This window comes from Porites lutea, chromosome 13 (genome assembly GCF_958299795.1).
Source record: "Porites lutea chromosome 13, jaPorLute2.1, whole genome shotgun sequence".
Classification (NCBI taxonomy): Eukaryota; Metazoa; Cnidaria; class Anthozoa; order Scleractinia; family Poritidae; genus Porites; species Porites lutea.
The window spans coordinates 12717526-12736312 of record NC_133213.1 but is presented as its reverse complement, the minus strand read 5'-3'; the positions used below and the strand labels follow the sequence as shown (position 1 = coordinate 12736312).

General features: G+C 38.9%; 2 protein-coding genes across 3 annotated transcripts; one reads left to right on the top strand and one right to left on the bottom strand.

Moving 5' to 3' along the window:
* Positions 1-3394: 3394 nt before the first annotated feature.
* On the top strand, positions 3395-7125 carry LOC140923677 (uncharacterized). Its single transcript, XM_073373751.1, has one exon. The coding sequence runs from the start codon at positions 3405-3407 to the stop codon at positions 6498-6500; it is 3096 nt and encodes a 1031-aa protein (XP_073229852.1). The 5' UTR covers positions 3395-3404; the 3' UTR covers positions 6501-7125.
* A 3041-nt stretch (positions 7126-10166) lies between these two features.
* Positions 10167-14723, bottom strand: LOC140923227 (uncharacterized). 2 transcript variants are annotated; one of them, XM_073373310.1, is made up of 4 exons: positions 14536-14723; positions 13808-14171; positions 11711-11860; positions 10167-11089 (listed from the first exon to the last, which is right to left on the bottom strand). In XM_073373310.1, the coding sequence occupies exons 2-4, from the start codon at positions 14058-14060 to the stop codon at positions 10539-10541; spliced, it is 954 nt and encodes a 317-aa protein (XP_073229411.1). In that variant the 5' UTR covers positions 14061-14171; positions 14536-14723; the 3' UTR covers positions 10167-10538. The 2 variants fall into 2 exon arrangements, with proteins under 2 accessions (XP_073229411.1, XP_073229412.1); XM_073373311.1 differs by lacking the exon at positions 14536-14723 and having other exon boundaries at positions 13808-14184.
* Positions 14724-18787: the final 4064 nt, after the last annotated feature.

Genomic DNA, 18787 nt, shown 5'->3' with positions numbered 1-18787 from the left:
TGAACCACATTCTTGACCACCCGCTATGTTTTCTCTCTCCTTCTTGACCCCTTCTTTATTCAGTGTAAGGGTTCGTAATGTCAGCTTATGTGACTTGTCCACTTAAAAGAAGTTGTTTTTACCCTGTTTATATATGAAGACAAAATTTGGCTCATCGAAAATACAGCTTTGACTTCTTTTTACACTAAATGAGACTTGCGTGTACTTACGTCCTCAGCACAAAGTATGAATCGAGAGTTGTCATTCGTCATTCGTGCTCAATTTTGGCGCAGTCAGGTCACACGAAAGAATTTGCAATCCTGGTAAATCGAATTTTTCCCACGTCACTGGCGACTTGATCACGGCAATAATACCTGTGCACGTGGGTAAAAGTTTCATTCATAGTTCTGATTTCAAAGAGTGACAAAAAGGAAGAACATTTCCAGGTTTACTTCGATCGATCAATTCTTTATCGTAATGGAGTCCGATAGCTCCGTTTAGTTTTTGGAGGCCATATACAGCTATTTCGAGAAAGGTTGTCGGAAAAACTGTGCACGCGACAATCCCGAAAGGTAATATGGGATATGATCAATACACTGTCCCCTGACACTGTAGCTGTCGAACCTACTTTTGTTGCTTTCCTTTAGCACTCGCAAACATAAGTCCATGGCCTCTCCAGTGAACTTAAAACCACCCACAATACCTTTCTGGATTGTCGCGTGCGCTTTTTCCGACAACCTTTCTCGAAATAGCTGTGTACGATTAGCGCTGATCGTATGGCCCCCAAAATATGACAACACGTAATAACATATGTATTAAGGCGTTTCTCATAACGTCCGTTTACAGCATAGTTAAGTTATTATTCACTTCTATCGGATTTTTCCTTACGCAGAAAATGTGTTATATATGCTGTTCTTGGTTAGTTGTATTCATTCCCTGAAGAAGTCTCAGTAAGAGACGAAACGCGTCGGAAATTTACGGAAAAGCTTACAAGTCTTCCTTTGTATTGCTGACTAGTCTTCGTTAAAAAAATATTAGAAAAGAAATTTTTGTTTTGTTGTTTTTTTTATCTTTTTGTTAAATTTGGTGATTTATTATTACCTGCGACACTTACCCGCACCCGCACCTGCGACTTCTACCCGCGAGTCTCGACCCGCGACACTTAGACATACTCCGTGGTACGTGGTATAGACGGCCTTGCCTTTTGTATCTAGTTGCGAAAAGAGTAACCTGTGTATAGCCGCCTCCTCGAAAAGAGTGGTATGGCACCTCAACTAGTAACTTTTGGGTGGAATAAAAGTACATTTTAAAGATCTTGTTGGTTGCGGGTTTGGGTTTAACCTTAAAAAGTTAAAAAAGGACTGTCAGGGAGACAAATTTGCGACTTTGCGTCATTGCTTTTTCTCAAGAGTTTAATATAAACGAGCATTCATCGATGAACAGATTCTGCCTGAGGCTGATAAATATCTATCATATATAACAAAGTTTATGTAAAATTCTTCCACTTTTGATCAAAGAAACAAAACTTATGACGCACGCCGTGGCCTGCCTAGACCTTACGTCACTAAGACGCTTTGCTTGGAAAATGTTTTCAATATCAATGCTAATTATAAGTAAAACTTGAAAACGACAATCAGTGTTTGAGACAACCACTACATTCGCCATTTAATGTTACTTAAAACTAAATGTTGTTTTTTTCTTCAGCTTTTATTTTCCTTCAAGGGGCGAAGTTTGAAAAACCCTCAAAAACACTGTCTTTTGATAACTTAATATATTAAATTCATCAAAGGTAATTAACTCCACGGAATGAAGACGAACAAAGAAATACACATTTGTTGTTTACGGAACTGAGAGAGTCACACACAATGTCCCGCTTGAGTAGTTTGCTGGTACACAACTCTCGCTTGTTACCGTTAACTCCTGTGCGGCGACATCTGCCTAAATTACGCTACCTGTTGCAGCTGTGATTTGTGTCTAATTATGATATAATTCGGCATCCATGAGGACTGTACTGGTAACCATTTCACGACATTTTCATTTGCATTTCTATTGCCATCCATTTGGCTACACTTTGGCACATACAGTGTAGTAAATGCGGTGATACAATAATATCACGCACTTTCATGTGCTATTGTCTAAAGGCTTCTATTCGTCGTGTTTGTGACGGTGTTACCAGAAGATCACTTACGAAAAGTTTGTTTCATTAGGTAAGGTGTCTAGAGAGTTCATTTACGAGTAGGAGCTGAATGCGTCTGATAGTCGCTAATAACTGCTTTTTATTAAGTAGCGTTACCTCGTGTTACGAAGTGTTGGTGAGGTACTGAGTTTTGTTGACTCTGTGCACCGTCGAAAATTCAGTGTATAGCTCGAATTAGCGGATCTAGTTGTCTAAATTGACTGTTTTAGATAGTCCGGCTTAATGTTGCTCTGAAATGAACGGTGGCTGATAATATCGCCTGACAGCCGAACAGTTTACAAAGGTCTTCTTTGAAGTTATTTAAAATGAGGCGTAATAACATCACACTTTGTAAGTAATCGCAAATCGTTATCGACAAAATATCTCTCTGCTTGAAATAGAGTAAGATTAAAGATAATCTTAACTCTCATATCGACATAAAAATTTCCCCCATTCGGCTATCATCACTAAGCTCTTTTTAAAGGTCTTTGAAGTAAGTTCTTTGAAAACTCATGGGAAACAGTATTTAAAATTATTATTTTACAGACGTATCAGCCTCCCTATGCCTCAGAAAGTCTTGCTGACGTCTTTGAATACGTGTGTGTATCCCTTCAAAATGTCTGTGCAGTTATCTTGCTTGAATTTTGAAAAAAAAAATGAGATGAAAATTACTCAGTCAAGTGTAGTTCTTTTAAAATATTATCCACCAAAAGTTTGGATAACGTTGGTTAAACATAGAGACAGAAATAATCACCGATCGTTGCGATTAATAATTTATAAAATAATAAGGACGACAATTTTTCCACAGTTTATTTACTATATACTATATGAGGGCGCAACTCTAACACAAATCTTCAAAAAAGTGTTCTGTTGGCAAGTATGATAAAGAAACGGCCATAGACTTGATCAGTGTATGCATGCATATCATGCATCGATGAGTTCTTTTGTTAAGAATGAGTTTAAACATTCAATAGTTTGTAAACACTTGAGATCATCCCACGAAGTATTGTGACTTTATTGGTATATCAGACAGTAGTCAAAATGGAATTTATTGCTTAGATTTATTGTGCAAGTAATGAAATCTGATCAAGATCAAATTTTAAATAAAGACCATTAGCCATATCATTAAACTCTCTTAGCCGGTAATTTTCTCGTAAACCGACTGCTAATTAAAACAGAAGGTACTAGAAAGCCAAACAATAAACTAAACTAACAAATTCCATTTACCCTCTCAGCTTGTTTGCAGACAATGGATAACTTTGACGATCATCAAGAGCGGCATGGTCGCGGAGCAAGTGTCAGCTCTCTTATAGGTATAAGCACCCCGTCTGAATGTGACTTCTCTCTTCCATTCGAATCAAGTTTTGCAGATCTAGGCCATGGTTATCTTATAAACGAGGACAGAGTATTTACAACTAGCCCCAAATCGACAAGAAACATTGGAATCCTCGATTCCATACAAGACGTTATCAATGAATTGAAGCAAGTGAAAATCAACAAACTTCAGAAATGTTCAAAAGAAGAGCAGATATCTATTAATTCGTTAACACCTCTTCACGTGGCTGCAGCTTTAGGAGATGCACTTGCCGTTAGACGGCTGGTAAACGAAGCTGACTTTGACGTTGATGCAAGCTCTACCGGTCAGCAAACGCCAATTTTGATGGCATGCTCGTCGGGACATATTGAGGCTGTTCGTGTTTTAGTTCGTCTCGGCGCAGACGTGAACGCTCGTAATGATAAAGGGATGACGTCATTGATTTTAGCTTCTATTAATAACGATAAGACTGCAATTCATCTTCTTGTCAAACGAGGGGCAAAAGTGAAGGAGAGAAACCTCAAAGGCCAGACAGCACTCCATTTTGCTGCGTACCATGGAAGTAGTATCGCTGTGAAGGAGCTTCTAGACAAAGGTAGTGACCCTGAAACAAAGACAAATGAAGGTTGTACGCCCCTGCATTTAGCTGTTCTAAATGCGCAGCCAAACACTATTGAGAAGTTATTAGAAAGCGGATGCGATCTTGAAAGGAGAGACCACTGCGGATATACCTCAATGCACTATGCAGTGTTTTCTGGCAAGGCTCACATAGCAAGGATTCTTATTGAGAGGGAAGCTGATGTTAATGCCAGAGATGGTCATGACTTCACTCCATTACATTTTACTGCTCAGACAAACTGCACTGAAGTGGCACAGGAACTCATCAGACAAGGTGCTAGGGTAAATGCCCACGCGAAAGATGGCATTACTCCTTTGATGATTGCAGCATATCATGGCAATGAAGGTGTCGGAGATTTGCTGATCATCAATGGTGCCAAGCTAAATGCAAGACATAAATCTGGGAAGAGAGCTCTACATTTTGCATCAGTGAAAGGAAATGTTGAGTTCGCCAAGTTTCTCATTGTAAAAGGAGCTGATGTCAATGTTGTTGACACTACTGGGAACACGCCGTTGCATCGTGCCTGTCAGACTGGACAAAACGGAACTGTAAAAGCGCTGTTAAACGCAACAGGTAATGTAACGGCTAAGAATGGCAAAGGATTAACACCACTGATGATTGCTTCGAACTATGGCCACCTGAAGTGCTGCAAGTACCTTATTAAAGTTGGATCTAATTTAAATGCTCGTCACCAGACCACTGGTAACACCAGTCTTCATTTTGCATCCGAAAGAGGGCATATACAAATAGTAAAACTGTTAATTGAGAATGGCAGTGAGGTATCATTGAAAGACAAGTGGGGACTAACAGCATTACATCGAGCTTCAAAGAATGGCTTTAAGGATGTAGTCCAATACTTGGTCTCAAGTAAAAGCGACCCTAATTGTCAGGACGACTGGGGCTATACACCTTTGCACAGATCAGCTGAAAATGGTTACACTGACACAACAGCATTCCTTATTAAACATGGATCCAGAGTATCCATTGAAGACAAATGGAAGTTCACACCACTTCATCGATGTGCTAGTAATGGCCATACAGACACCGCCCGAGTATTGGTGTTGCATGATAGCAATATCCAAGCAAAAGATTGCTGGGGATATACACCACTTCACAGAGCTGCGGAGAAAGGACATACCAGCACAGCTAAACTTCTTATAAGAAGTGGCAGTAGTGTCAAAGCGATTGATTTCCAAGGTTTCACTCCATTACATCGTGCTTCACAAAATGGACACAGAGAAACAACAGAGCTCTTGCTTAGTGAGGGCAGCGAAATAAATGCCAAGACACATGCATTAGTCTTGTCATCGTCAATATTGAGATCTGCAACCTCAGCAGATTATTCAGAAGAGAGCTGTCGCTTTGTTGGGCATACTTCGTTGCATCTAGCTTCTGAGAATGGTCACAAAGAGACAGTGGAATTGCTTTTAAAGGAAGGTGCTTACTTACATTGTCTTGATCATTGGAATTGTTCAGCTCTGCACAGAGCATCCGAGAATGGCCATGCGGGTGTCGTAAGCTACTTAATTTTGCAGGGAAGCGATATTGACCACCTGGACAAATGGGGAAACACGTCTTTGCATCGAGCCGCGCATAATGGACATACAAGTACTGTAGGGATTCTGCTGGCACACAATGCAAATGCACACGCAGTGGACAAAACTGGCTCTATCCCTTTACATTGCGCAGCAAAATATGGCCATAAAGACACAGTTCAGGCATTGATTGTTGATGGGAAAAGTAATATTCATACCAAAGATCAATGGGGATACACCCCTATGCATCGCGCAGCACAAAATGGGCACACCACAGTGGTAGAACGTCTCATTCGTCATGGAGGCAATGTGAAAGACTTCAATAAAGAGAAATCAAACCCCCTGATTCTTGCTGCTTATGGCGGCTTCCAAGACACTTGTCGAGTTTTGATCGACAATGGGTGTTCCGTGAATGATTCTATGGAGAAAGGACATACAGCTCTTCATCTTGCAGCGCAGAATGGCCACACAGAAACCTGTGAGTTGATAGCGACACACGGTGGAGATGTACACGCCAAAGACTTTTGGGGATTAACGCCTTTGCATCGTGCAGCACATAACAACCACAAAGAAACTATTGAAGCTTTGTTAACATACGGAAGTGACGTCACAGCTGCTGATAGGTTTGAGTTTACTGCTCTACAACGTGCAGCTCAAAGGGGCCACAGAGAGTCTATGGAGCTTCTTACATCACATACAGTTGTTCAGATGAGGAGAAACACGATTCAGCCGTCTACTGATGGACATGTTCATTTTGGAAAGACAGATTCTCATTGTGACACCTGTCGAATGATTGGGCTCTATACTATAGGAGAAGATTCAGAAGACGATCAAAGCGCGAGGAGAATCAGGCGACAGAGGTTTCAGACCATCTGACACCTTTTTATGTACCTTAAATGTTTTTTTTCTTCATCTTCCTCTGGCTGACAATAGATCGGAAAAGTAAACAAAAGAAACAAATCTGCAAATCTGTCAGCTTAGGACGGCAATCCATTTAATTTTGAGGGAGGGATTGTGTGATTAAGAGAAGGAAAAAACATTCTTCAAACAGACCTAAAATGAAAAACACCCTTTCATCTATCAAAAATTAGTAGCAATTTAGTAGTCAGGCTTGGAAAATAATTCTTGCCCAAACTACATCTGCTACATCCCTGAACCCCCCACCACACCCCTTTGCAAAGTTATTGGTCAACCCCTAAGATTAATGTTGGAAAAGCCGCCTTGATCATTCGAAAATTTTCGGTGGCGGCAAACTTACAGGTTATGGGCATGATAAACTGATCAATCTCTTGTTCTATAGGGAAAACCTTAATGAATAATCGACCTATTTCAGTGTTCGTCGAAAGCTTATATTTTCTTCTCAAAATCGGGCCGACAAACCGTTGCGTATAAAACCAGCCTTTACATTTATGTATCACAATATCGGATGGTAGCCTTGCAATAAATTACTAATTGTTTCTTCTGGGTAAAGGCGTGGGACAGTAAATAACTTACTATTTAATATTTTTTTCTCTCTACGAATGACTATAGGCCTGGTTAACTTCGCATTTCCCTTTTGTCGAATTTAACGCTCATGAGGAAAATCTATTGTTCTCGTTCATTTGCATCAGATTTAGCACATGAGAAGTTGGACGTTTGAACCAGGCGTAATTTTACAGTGGCACAAACCAGGTGGTACGTGTTTTGCACAGCTGCTTTTTCAAAGCTAGCAAAGCTCCCAGTTGGTTGGAAGAATAAACGACAACTCTTTTATATGTATACATTTTTTCGGCGAGGATGCAGAAAGGGTAAACATGCAGATGCTGACAATAATTAAATCTCAATTCCTCAATTCAATTCATTCAAACGGCATTCCACGACAGATAAAAAAAGTAACGCGGGAAAACTAAACTTCTTAACTGACAATCAAAATATAAATGAAAGATTAATAAACATGTACAACAGCAAAACTTTACTCAAGAGAGCAAGTAGTGTAACCGAGATGATTCCGAAAATTCTTTCAAAACTTTGTTTTCTTAATGATTGCTTTTTAGCCGGCTTCTCTTTTGGAGTAGCAGACGGATGATCACCTCGAAGCAGCACTTTCGTTTGAAGCTTTCTTTTTATAACCAATACGAGAACTGAGTTTTCTTTAGAACTTCTTCCATTTGTAACCAGAAAAATATTTTTAGCCTTTGTATTCTCTACTTGATAAAGCGAGGGAATAAATCGTCTCAATTTTGCAAACGTACATTAAAGTAAGCACAAAGTGAGTTATTCACTTGAAAGTAAAGTCGTGATTAAGGCCACTAGGATTCACAGTCCCATATTTAAAAATCAACTTCATCTCCTTCTTCTTTCTGTATTCCTGGTTGGCTAGGCCAGCCTTCAAAAAGCAACCTTCATGTCCTCCAGTGCATGATTGGCTTAGTTGAAGTGGGCAGGTGAGGCAAGTCGTTTCTCCCGTTGATGACAACTTTCGGTGCTCTCTAAAGCGGGTCCGCCAACCTGTGCTCAGTCTCCCCAATGTACACTATCGATGGACATTTGGCGTACGGGAGACAAGACGCCCGAACAGTTCATCACCATCGAGGTTTGCTCATAAAGGTTGTTGTTTTTTTTTTCGACCACTGAAGTATTCACTCGTTCCAAAGTAATCAACGCTTTCAAGCGATAGAATTCGTGGATCAACCCGTTCAGGAAAAGCTCGCCATCTTTTGCCTTAATCTTTCCTAAACTTTGTTCACAAAAAATGCATGGCGCTGGTCACGTCGCGATCTTATCCTCAGTTTTCACGATCCCCGCTAGGCACGCCTGAGGCCTGTTTCAAACGTCGTGCTACTGCCGTGCCAAGCTGGCTCGACTGTAGCTCGACTGCAGCACGACACTAGCACGACTTGGTTTCAGACGTCGAATTTAACTCAGTCGAATAGAACGGCTGTTGCCGAAAACAAAACACAAAAATATAGAAACGGTTTAGCAAACTTTTAAATGTATTCTGATGTATTTATAATTTATGAATTGAGTTCGGCACGGCGGTAGCACGACGTTTGAAACCAAGTCGAGCTACTGCCGTGTAGCACGGCAAGGCTTGCCGTGCTACACGGCAGTAGCATGACTTGGTTTCAAACGTCGCGCTACTGCGTGCTAAAGTCGAATTTAATTCGAGCAACTGAGTTTGGCACGGCAATAGCACGACGTTTGAAACGGGCCTGAGACCATGACCCCTTTTGGCAACCACACACGAAAAGTAGTAATTAACGCTTGCATTTTTAGAGTCTCGCTTCTAAGCAATCTCGAATATAGCTAATTATTTTTTCGTCATCAATTATTTTTTTATGGCATATCTACAAGAAAGACAAATGAGATAAAAGAAGTTGAAACGAGCGGTTTTAAGAGTGATGTAACTCAGAGATATTTACAGGCTATATCAGTTATAAAGAAAATTACAAGCCCTCTCCGTTTCAAAGTTTACATTTTCTGTCAAGTAAAAATTGAAGAAGTAGAGTGCTACATATAATAATTGAGAAACAATTTTCGTAATTGTTAAATCAGCATTGGTCCTGGTTCCAAGGGCTTTTCTCAGATTCTAGAACAAAGGTTAGTTTCTAGGGAAAAAGCCCTGAAAACGAGGATAGGCTGAAGTAGCGAGCGAATGAGATGGCTTGATTTGTAATACGTTGGCCTCATGTTCTAAAAATGCACAGAATCACCACCAAAGGGTGTCCAATGGGGGAAGTGTCTCTGAAGCGCTTCTTGGGAATCAACAAAATGTTTGTGTTAATAGCAATCAACTAACAGAGGCCAGGACTTGCTACACAGTATTATAATAGCACATAAACACTTCTTATAAGTGTCCTTGACTAAGTACGCAAATGTACTGATTATTGAGAAAGTCTGCCCGACCATTTAAAGTTTGATTGTGTCGTTTGCTCAAGAGGAACAGATTACCATGCATCCTGGATAATGAATTGATTTCTTTTTCTTGTTGGCAAGGTGCTAATTTGTAGGTTAACGAGCTTAGTTTTTACTAGACCCTTCCACGGGTTTTGAGGTGGCTTGTAAGTCGAGGCAATCACCTCTATGTCATTAAAACATTCATCTTGCAGCCTAATCATGAAGAGGTGAATGTTCACCTGCCACCAATCATTAAAACAAAATCACTAAATAAGTAAACTCTTGCTTCCCCAGGGTCCTTGATTTCTCTTTTTTTATTGTTCTTATCAGTGACGAATTAGCTGTCCATGGCTTCCTTTGGCAGGGTAAAATAACTGTACGCAACCGTAGCAATCCCCTGGCACAGTGATACGGTATGACGGTGAAATGTTTCCTTAATGCTAAATTTTGTTTTATGGAGTTTTGTTGCAAATGAAAGTGTCCCTCACATACATATTTGCCTCTACATGTTATGGGAATAGAACACAATGGAGTGCAGCAGAGTATAACGAGCTTTATTTTATGCTTATGAAAGAGGTTTTTAACATATAAATATATGTTTTAAAATTTATTTACACTCTCAAAGAAACAAAAATCATCGAGCAACAAAACTGTAGCTAGCTTCATTTTATGGTTTCAAAAGTGATGCTTATTGATACCTCATTCTCCTTTTTTAAACACTGTCTTCAGCATCCATAGCGAAGAATCTTTTCTTTCAAATTTCTATCTAAGAATAAAAGCTGAATTTAAATCGTTCCCAGCTATTCGGCACTTCCGCATTTCCCACAATACACCTTGTAATAGTTTACCCTCTCTCCAGGCCAAAATTAATAATTGTATAACCTTTGTTTTAAATTTCTGCTGAGTATTGCAGTCGTCCCAAGTTGGGAGAAAAATTGGGAAATGTGCAAGTTGCAAATGTGTATAGCAAATGTGTTAAAAAAATGCCGCGCAGGGTCAAGCGCTGCTGTATTTTTGCCAAAACTAAGAAAGTTAAATTTATCGAACAAAAAGCTGCCATTTATCGCCTTGGGACAGAGGGTAGGGGTTGTCAGTGGAATCATCGCAAGCCAACACCGAAGGCTTCAGATTAATGTAGTGTTTTCCTTCCCATATAATAGGATCATTATAAATGCGAAAAAAGCCTTTGTTCTGGTAATAGCCCCATTTATTGCATTCTATGTCACGGCCATCATTTCCCCATTTGGAGCAGTTTGGAGCCAGATATGAATTATCGTCCGGAAAGGCTACAAAAGAACCGCAGGCGCTTGGCTGGACGGAGGGGTTTTCAGTGAGGTATTGCACAGCTCTTTCTCCATGTGGATCACTTTTAGTCATAATGTGAAATGTCCTTCCTGTCGCCTTCTTTCGACAAAAGTATCGTATTTGCGTGAAGTTTATAAGTTGTTTTAGGTGAAGTATTGCTGTGGTATCAACTCTCACGAGGCCGCTGCTGTAGTTTTGAATCATTTTAAAGTCTTTTTCTCTTATCATTGCTGGAAAAGACGTTGAGTTTCTGACCAAAGTTTGAGCTATCAACGTCCATCCACCTAAAATTAAGAATTGCTTTTTAATCAAAATTAGTTATCAACCTTTTCGGTTTTGTAGTGGGTTGAAAGTCGGGCCTTTCCACCTAAGTTCGCAAAAGACATTTCGGATACTAGTTTTCTCTTGCCTTGGACATTAAAAGCGCTGAAAAAAAATGAATTATGTCAGTTAAAATTGACTAGGTTTCTCTAATAAGAATATTTTAATAATGAATGTCGGTTTCACAATTGTGATATTGCAGACTCATTTGGAAACTAGGAGTCGCAATAAAACCTAAATACTCTTAGTAGCAAGAGCAGATCTCCTATTAGAGAGGCAGAATATTATAAGTGCTACAATCCTGATCAAAACGTTCGTGACATTGTGTCTGTCAGACATGAACCATCTCAAGTTAATTCCCCAAACACATTTTAGACATCTTTTTCATGGGGTAGAGGTTAAGGAGAAACCTTAGTAAAACCATGTCTGTAAATGTGAATTGATGATTACATGACTTGCAAATTCTATTCAAACTCTAAGGGAAAAGGGGAGTGTCCCAAAACCTCTTTACCAGAATTTTACTCTTTATATTATTTTTAACAATGTACCTTTTATATTAAAATCATTTAGGGTTTTATTCTTACCTCCGTCTGTTTCCATGTCGCAGAACACTAGGAATGGATCACGTGTGTTACTAGGATCAACCCAATATTTGCCGCTGATTATATCCGTGTGTGAGTCTTTAATGTCTTTGCAGGACAAACCAGGAAGATATGGAAACACCCCTAAAGGGACTTTTAGAAGATAAAATTGAATCGCACCTATTACATGATGCTGCCTTGACGTTAAGGCAAGGTTATACCAGGTTTTTTTCTTGGAACCTGATTTGTTTGCCTCTTTTTAAACTACCCAGTATGATCAAATAACCGCTTGAAGCGGAGCAATCATTTAGTTTATGTTCTTCATCCGCATTTCATATATAATTAATGAATGTATTGCATTTCCAAGCTAATTAGCCAGTTAGCTACCGTTAAGTTTGAAAACTTCAGCAACTTTTGTAAGTGGTCGCTAATTGTTTCTGTCACTGTTTTCTTTAACATGAAGTTGATTTACATTTAAGGCTCTATCGCAGTTGAGTTTAATTGTTTCATTCATTTAATTACAGCATTTTATTTTCAGCGGCTTCTTGCCTAGTCTCTGGGGTTCGGCATAATGCACAAAATATTTAAGCCTCATTGTGGAGTTCTTGTATGAATCTACTCGACTCATCTTGGAACATTTTCAGATTTTCGAAGAAGAAATAACGAGTGCCCCAAAATGCTGGTGGGTGGGCACGCTTGAAATTTTCCTCAAATTTGGGAGGGGTCTTCTTGCACTTAAAAGAGAGCCTCTTGAGGCGGTTTTATTTCATCTCTATTGACATAAGCTAAGTACATTTTCCCACTCAGTTGCATTAATGGGCAGAAAGAAGAACCATACACAATGAAACCCCGATATAAAAACATCATAGTGGAAAAAACGTTTCTTATAACGAAGGTACACTATATATCGGGATCCTGTGCACAGTGACACATGGGGCGAAGAACTCTTTATTCGTTATACCAGGCGTTCGTTGAATAGGGCTCCTTAAACGCTATAAAAGGGGCGAAGAATTTTCTTTTGAGGACTCGTTGTATATCAAGGGAGTACGCTATATCGGAGTACTGTACCACGTATTTTACTAATATGGCATTATTCCTGGAGTATAGTCAATCAATAAAAATTGGTATCGATAGAGATCGGTATCAATCATGTGATTTTTATCGATTGATAACGAACTTCGAGTGAAAATTGATAAACTAAATTGCTGTTTCAAATCGATATTATCTATTTTTCATGATTTTAACTTTTTATAGCGGAACGTGCGCCATTGTTGTTTTCTGGCACAAGTTAGATAGTACAGCTAGCTAAGAAAACACATCCAGGAGTAACAACTGATCAACAAACATGAAAATAAGAAATTTCGAAACTATACACACAAGTTTCTCTTTAAAACCCTTTAGTTTGTACATTATAACGAAAACGGTTTGGTTTAATTACTTTCAGTTCTCACAGGCAAGTATCACGAGAAATACAACCTTAGATAAAGATTTCCTAGCCTGAATTTCAGACATCGATCCCCTCGAGGCGAGGGGATACCTGAAATTCAGGCTAAAAGATTTTCCTAAATAGATTTTCACCGTTTTCCGTTATTAATGGATAAAAAACCCCTTAATTGGTGACAATTTTTATCGATTTCGTTTTTGATTATTGGCTACTCCGGGATACTAAACCGACGTTGTTTTGAAAGGGCGGTAGGTCTACATTGTCAAAAACTGGGCGCCAATAAACCTGGCCAATATCAGCCATCAGAAGAACATTTTAGACCTGGTTTAAAAGAAAAGATAAGATTTTTCAGATTATTTTACTGAAAAGATTTTTTAAAAAAGTGATAATTGTTTGATCCTTGGACTCTCAATTGTCAACAAATTTGCTACTTGCTTTTAATCAGTTTTTATTTTCGGATGAACAGATATATATCTACCAATACATATCGATGAAATCGGTAAAATCGAGATAAATCGATAAACGAAGCGAGTGTGTCCTCGATTTCTACTGATTGATCGATAAATCGTTATCAATCAAATCAGATTTACCAGTTTTTATCGATTGACTACTTCGGGGATTATTTTACTCACTATACACATTGTTATTTCTCTTACCTCTAAATGGATTCTCCATGTAAACGCTTCCTACTCTTCGAACAAATCTATTTGGCCTTCCTCTTTTTGTCCTGTTGTTGATACCACATATGTAAGTGTTGACCTCGTAGTTTATGCTTTGACACTCTGTTGTTCTTTTACATTCTTGAAAACAGCCCCATATGTCCTGCTTTGAGTTAGTGCTGATAACATGTCCCTCCAGTGTGTAATCCTGAACTGAGTATGTTCTACTGCAGACCTGTGCCATGTCCATTTCAGTGCATGCGAGAATACAAATGATACTGATTATGTATTGCCTTTTTAGGATGAAGGTCCTAGCCGCAGACCCAGAGGAATCGGCTTGGGAATGACGACAATCGTCCACCTGCAATAAAAGGCGACAGATGGAGGGAAAAGAGTCCTGGGAAAAATAAGCGGCTACTCGTAGTCTGATCTTGATCTGGTGAATTAAGTTAGTTTACAAAACACCCGGAAAAATACATGTGAATCAGGAATTTCAGTTCATGTACGTAACTATTAAAAGACATTAAGTGCATTTTGCAGGTTTTAACGTCTAGTTTTATTCGACTTTTATGCAATAAACATTAGTGATGATCGTGACTTTGTCCATTAAGTACTGTGCAGTGAAGAAGTATCTTGTAGGATATTAATATTTGCTGCTAAAGTCATTTTCGGAAATTGTAAAAATAAAAATTATAGTAATGAAGATTTATAAAAATAAAAAATACCTCTTCGAAATGGAGACGGCTTAATTTTGCAATATTAAAAACGTCTTGATTGAAATTTTAACCTCCAAAACCGTCGATAAAAGCAGTCCAACCGCTTTTGATGCAAAAGAAATAACAAGTATAGACGGTTGTCGGCCTTGAGTCAACGAATGCTGAAAGGAAAAACAAAGGGATATTGAAGTAATAACACTTACCATTTTAAACCTTTTAAGCTGTTTTTTTGGCTTTTGAGAATTTCCCAAGTTAAGCAGTTGAAAACAGGGAGAAAACTAAGCGGATACAAAACAGTGCAAAAGAAAAAGCTAAACGTCTGTATTAGTTTTACATTAATTAGGAAAACGTACTCAAAATGCAAATGAAGTTTGACCTGTTTTAAGTCATCTTGTTTTTCTTTCTTGTTTAAAGTTCTCAGAGTTCTGTCAGATTGAGTGAAATTGTGAATCATGGTGTGGTTATGTACATACATAAAGGGTCTGATCATTTTCCGACTGTCGGATATCATTACCAGGTAACTGAATAATGCCATGGCGCATCTTACAAGATGAATTTGTTATAATCAAAATTATTTACCATGAGCGGAGCAACCTATTCTGATAGTCTATCCCTACTGAAAAGCTAAAGTATCGAATTGATTCTTACCATTTATCAATGGAAGGTACAGGACAGGGGAGGAAGTCGTGCGAACGGCATTTTATGCATAAAAGAAGAACCTTTGAGCCCCTTGGCATCAATAAGTAAGAGATAAATACCGACAACGGATGTATATGGACTAATACTGACGTTCGTGGTATTTATCAAACTTATTTCGTGATATTAGTCCTGATAGATCTTTATAAAATGGAAAACACGTGTCTTTCTTAATATTATAAAAATTGAACCGAATTTTCGGTCCCTGTTTTACCATGATTGAATAAATAAGACTTTTTGTTCCAGAGAACAAAGCACTAGTCACGTGCACGCTCACCCCCTCATCGAATTAAAAAAAACAATGAAAGTTACAAAATTGTGAGATTTTGACAAGTTATTGAGAAACGTTTTGTGGCGTCCTCTATGGAGGTTGCTTGGCATTTTTTGTTCAGTTGTTTTGATCATTTTGTCGACGTGTTCGATTATTCAGTAGGTCGGTCCATGCTTTCATGTTATCATGGAGTTCATAGAGAGCGAAGAAGAGTTTTTTTTCTGACACAAAATTGTTTTTCGCAAAAGTATTGGAGCCTAATTTTAGCATGGGAAGGACAGACAGATCCAAAGAAACTTCAGCACACCGTAGAATGATTGCTATCGTTGACGGTGAAGAACTTGAAAAGAGGAAGGCATCTCGAATACCCCAAAATACACGAATAAATACATCTTGGGCAGTCCGTGAGTCTGGTCTGAATGGGCGGGGGAACGCAACGATTTGATCCGCAAATGACTGGAGACAGTGAGACAATTCCCCAAGTCAACCCCGAGATTTTGAATATCACTGACAAGGACAAACTAAATTATTGGCTCAGCAAATTCGTCGTCGAAGTTTAAATTTGTTTAGAGGAGGAATTTTATGTCGTCAGAAACAGCAAAGTTGAATTGCAATTAATTGCAACGAAAACTTTTATGAGAATTAATTTCCATTATTTTTTTCGTTTTGGGGTTTATTTGAATAAAATCCCTCATTCGAGGGATACAGATAAATTTCTAATTAATGGTTATGAATTCAATTCATCAGCCCCGCTCTTCCCTGCTACATTTTCAAGCCCTCCCCGGACTTCCAGTTTGTTGAATATTCTAGGGGGTTGTACGTTAAATAAAGGTTGTTGAATAACAAAAGAAAAGGTGTGAATCATGAAATAACGTCAATACGCATGATGAGTTATAATTCGCAACTATATTTAGCTTATAAATACCTCAGTCTTCCGTACCGAGTTCGAGGGCCGTAGGGTAGGTTACAGACCAAATTTTTCCCCCCGATTTACCATAACTTACAGTACAGACGGAGAAAAACGAGGTTAGTAAGATATTTATTATTTCTTAAGTAAGTAAGTAAGTAAGTAATTTTATTTATGCACGGTTGTACAGATTCATCAGGCATGAAATATGAAAAGTTAAAAAAACCCTAATTACTTTTACTGGGTTTCGCTAAATGGAGTATTAAAATTATTCAATTAAGTATAATTATACGAAAAAAAAGCGTGCTTTCCATGAATGCTGTGCCTTACTTGATATTATAATAACTATGCAAAAGTGACTTAAAATTACGAAGAGATTCTGCTTGTCTTAAAGTTTCAGGAAGACTATTCTTGCTACACGGAGACATGTCATTTGGGTCTTTAAAATTGTCTCAGACATCCCAGTTTTGAGAAGCAATACCAGTCGCTGCAGCTCGCTGCAAAAATGGTCAGGATTGAAATGTTTAAAACTTCTGTAGTTAATAGTATTGTGTCTTTTGGAAACGGTTCCCTGCAATCGACAGCTTTCGATAAGCAAAAACGAGACTAGGGTCGCTGATGCTGACATTACAAACTCCAGAGTAGTCTACTTTATCGGGATAGTTAGTATATATCAGATCTATTAGACGGTGATGGTAAAAGGGGGAATGAGTTTGCGGCAGGGCATGTGGCATGGCTTGCGGAATGACATAATTATGCGGCATATGATTTATGGAAAATGGCGCAAAGAAATAAATTAAACGGGAAAGTATGCGCTCGTCTCTGCCGCGCCCCTTTTGGCGCCAATTTGAAGGAGCACTTGCTTTGCCGGTCCATTTATTACTGTTATTAAAGCAAGGCTAAAATTGAAACACAGCTGATACACCAATACTTGATAAGTCATCGATAACTCGTTTCCAAAATAAACTGAAACGGTTCTTTACTCACATCTCTTTTCCAGTGAAGGGCACTGAAAGTACGAATACATGTCAAGTTTAATCAGTCTTCTATTGAGTTTTTACTCTCCTCATTACATAGAAAAACATCGTAACGGCCGACAAGGTAAAATACAAAGGAGGAAGAGAGAGGACCCAGGGAACGAGGGTGTTAGGAATTGGCAGACTCGGTAGTCCCAAATGAAATAAAGAAATAAGCCTCGTAAATTCGTGCAGACGTACCGTGTCGCAAATCTGTCTGCGTTTTTAGGGGTGTACAGTTATTTCGAGAAAGAATGTCGGAAAAAAAGTGAACGCGACAATCCCGGAAGGTAATATGGGATATGATTAATACTCTGTTCCTAACGACTGCAGCTATCGAACCTACTTTGGTTGCTTTCCTTTAGTAATCGCATATATAACATCGCAAACATCCCGTGCCATTCTTTCAAATTTCTTTGAAGAACAGTTCACTCAAAACCACCCACAATACCTTTCGGGGTTGTCGCGTGCACTTTTTCCGACAACCTTTCTCGAAACAGCTGTATAACCTGTGCTACTTGGCTAAACTCAAATAAAGCGTCACTCTTTATCGTCACCCTAGAGGGTAAAAAAACAACGCTCGCTGAACGCTACAATTCTTGGGATTATTACTACGGTGAAAGAAACAGATCATTTTCGAGACTAAATGAACGCCTCGCGAGTCAAACATTAATTCGTAATCCACAAATCGAGTAGTGAGGAGGCGAACTGCCCTCTGTCTCCTTTCGGCCTTTTCGCGTCTCTTCGCACCTCCCTTAATGTGTGAGTGTGCGTTTGATCGAGAACTAGCCAAGTCAATAATACGTATTTTTTTTAACAGTTGGTGTCGGATAGCTCACCGGCCTTACTAACTTAATAAAGGTAAAGGTAAAGGAGAAAAAATGCTAAAAGTTGGAATGAAAAGAAACAGAAAAAAAAAGAAAGAAAGAGAAAAAGCACACACGCAGCCAAGGAAACAAAACACGAGATATGTTCGATCTCTGAATGTCAGGATCAATCACGCGACCCACCGTACAAATGCAAATAAGTGCAAATATCTTTTGCAGAAAAAAATTAAAGCCGAAGGAAGCGTGACCTTACAAAACATCTTTTCCTTATTTTCCGACTTTCGTGCTGTAGTATAGGTGCTGCCAGCAGCCCGACTAATAAAGGCAAGTAAACTCTTTGTGGCTGTGCAAAAAGCTAATCGACCGTGAGAAATCAAGGAGTCTTTCCTGGCTTTTTGATTGTCATCATAGTCGAGCCCGCAACATTAAAAAAGCGGCTGCTTGTGAATTGATTGGCCCCCCAAAAGGGCGCAATTTTCAGTTTAATCTATTTCTTTAAGTCATTCTGCATATATTACATTCCGCATAATTTTGTCATTCCGCA

Excerpts from the sequence above, each read along its gene's own strand:
- LOC140923677 (XM_073373751.1), top strand. The coding sequence starts at position 3,405 with ATGGATAACTTTGACGATCATCAAGAGCGGCATGGTCGCGGAGCAAGT.
- LOC140923227 (XM_073373310.1), bottom strand. The coding sequence starts at position 14,060 with ATGGACATGGCACAGGTCTGCAGTAGAACATACTCAGTTCAGGATTAC. Across the intron at positions 11,861-13,807 it reads CATGGAGAATCCATTTAGAG|TCCCTTTAGGGGTGTTTCCA; the intron begins GTAAGAGAAATA and ends ATCTTCTAAAAG. Across the intron at positions 11,090-11,710 it reads CGACATGGAAACAGACGGAG|GTGGATGGACGTTGATAGCT; the intron begins GTAAGAATAAAA and ends TCTTAATTTTAG.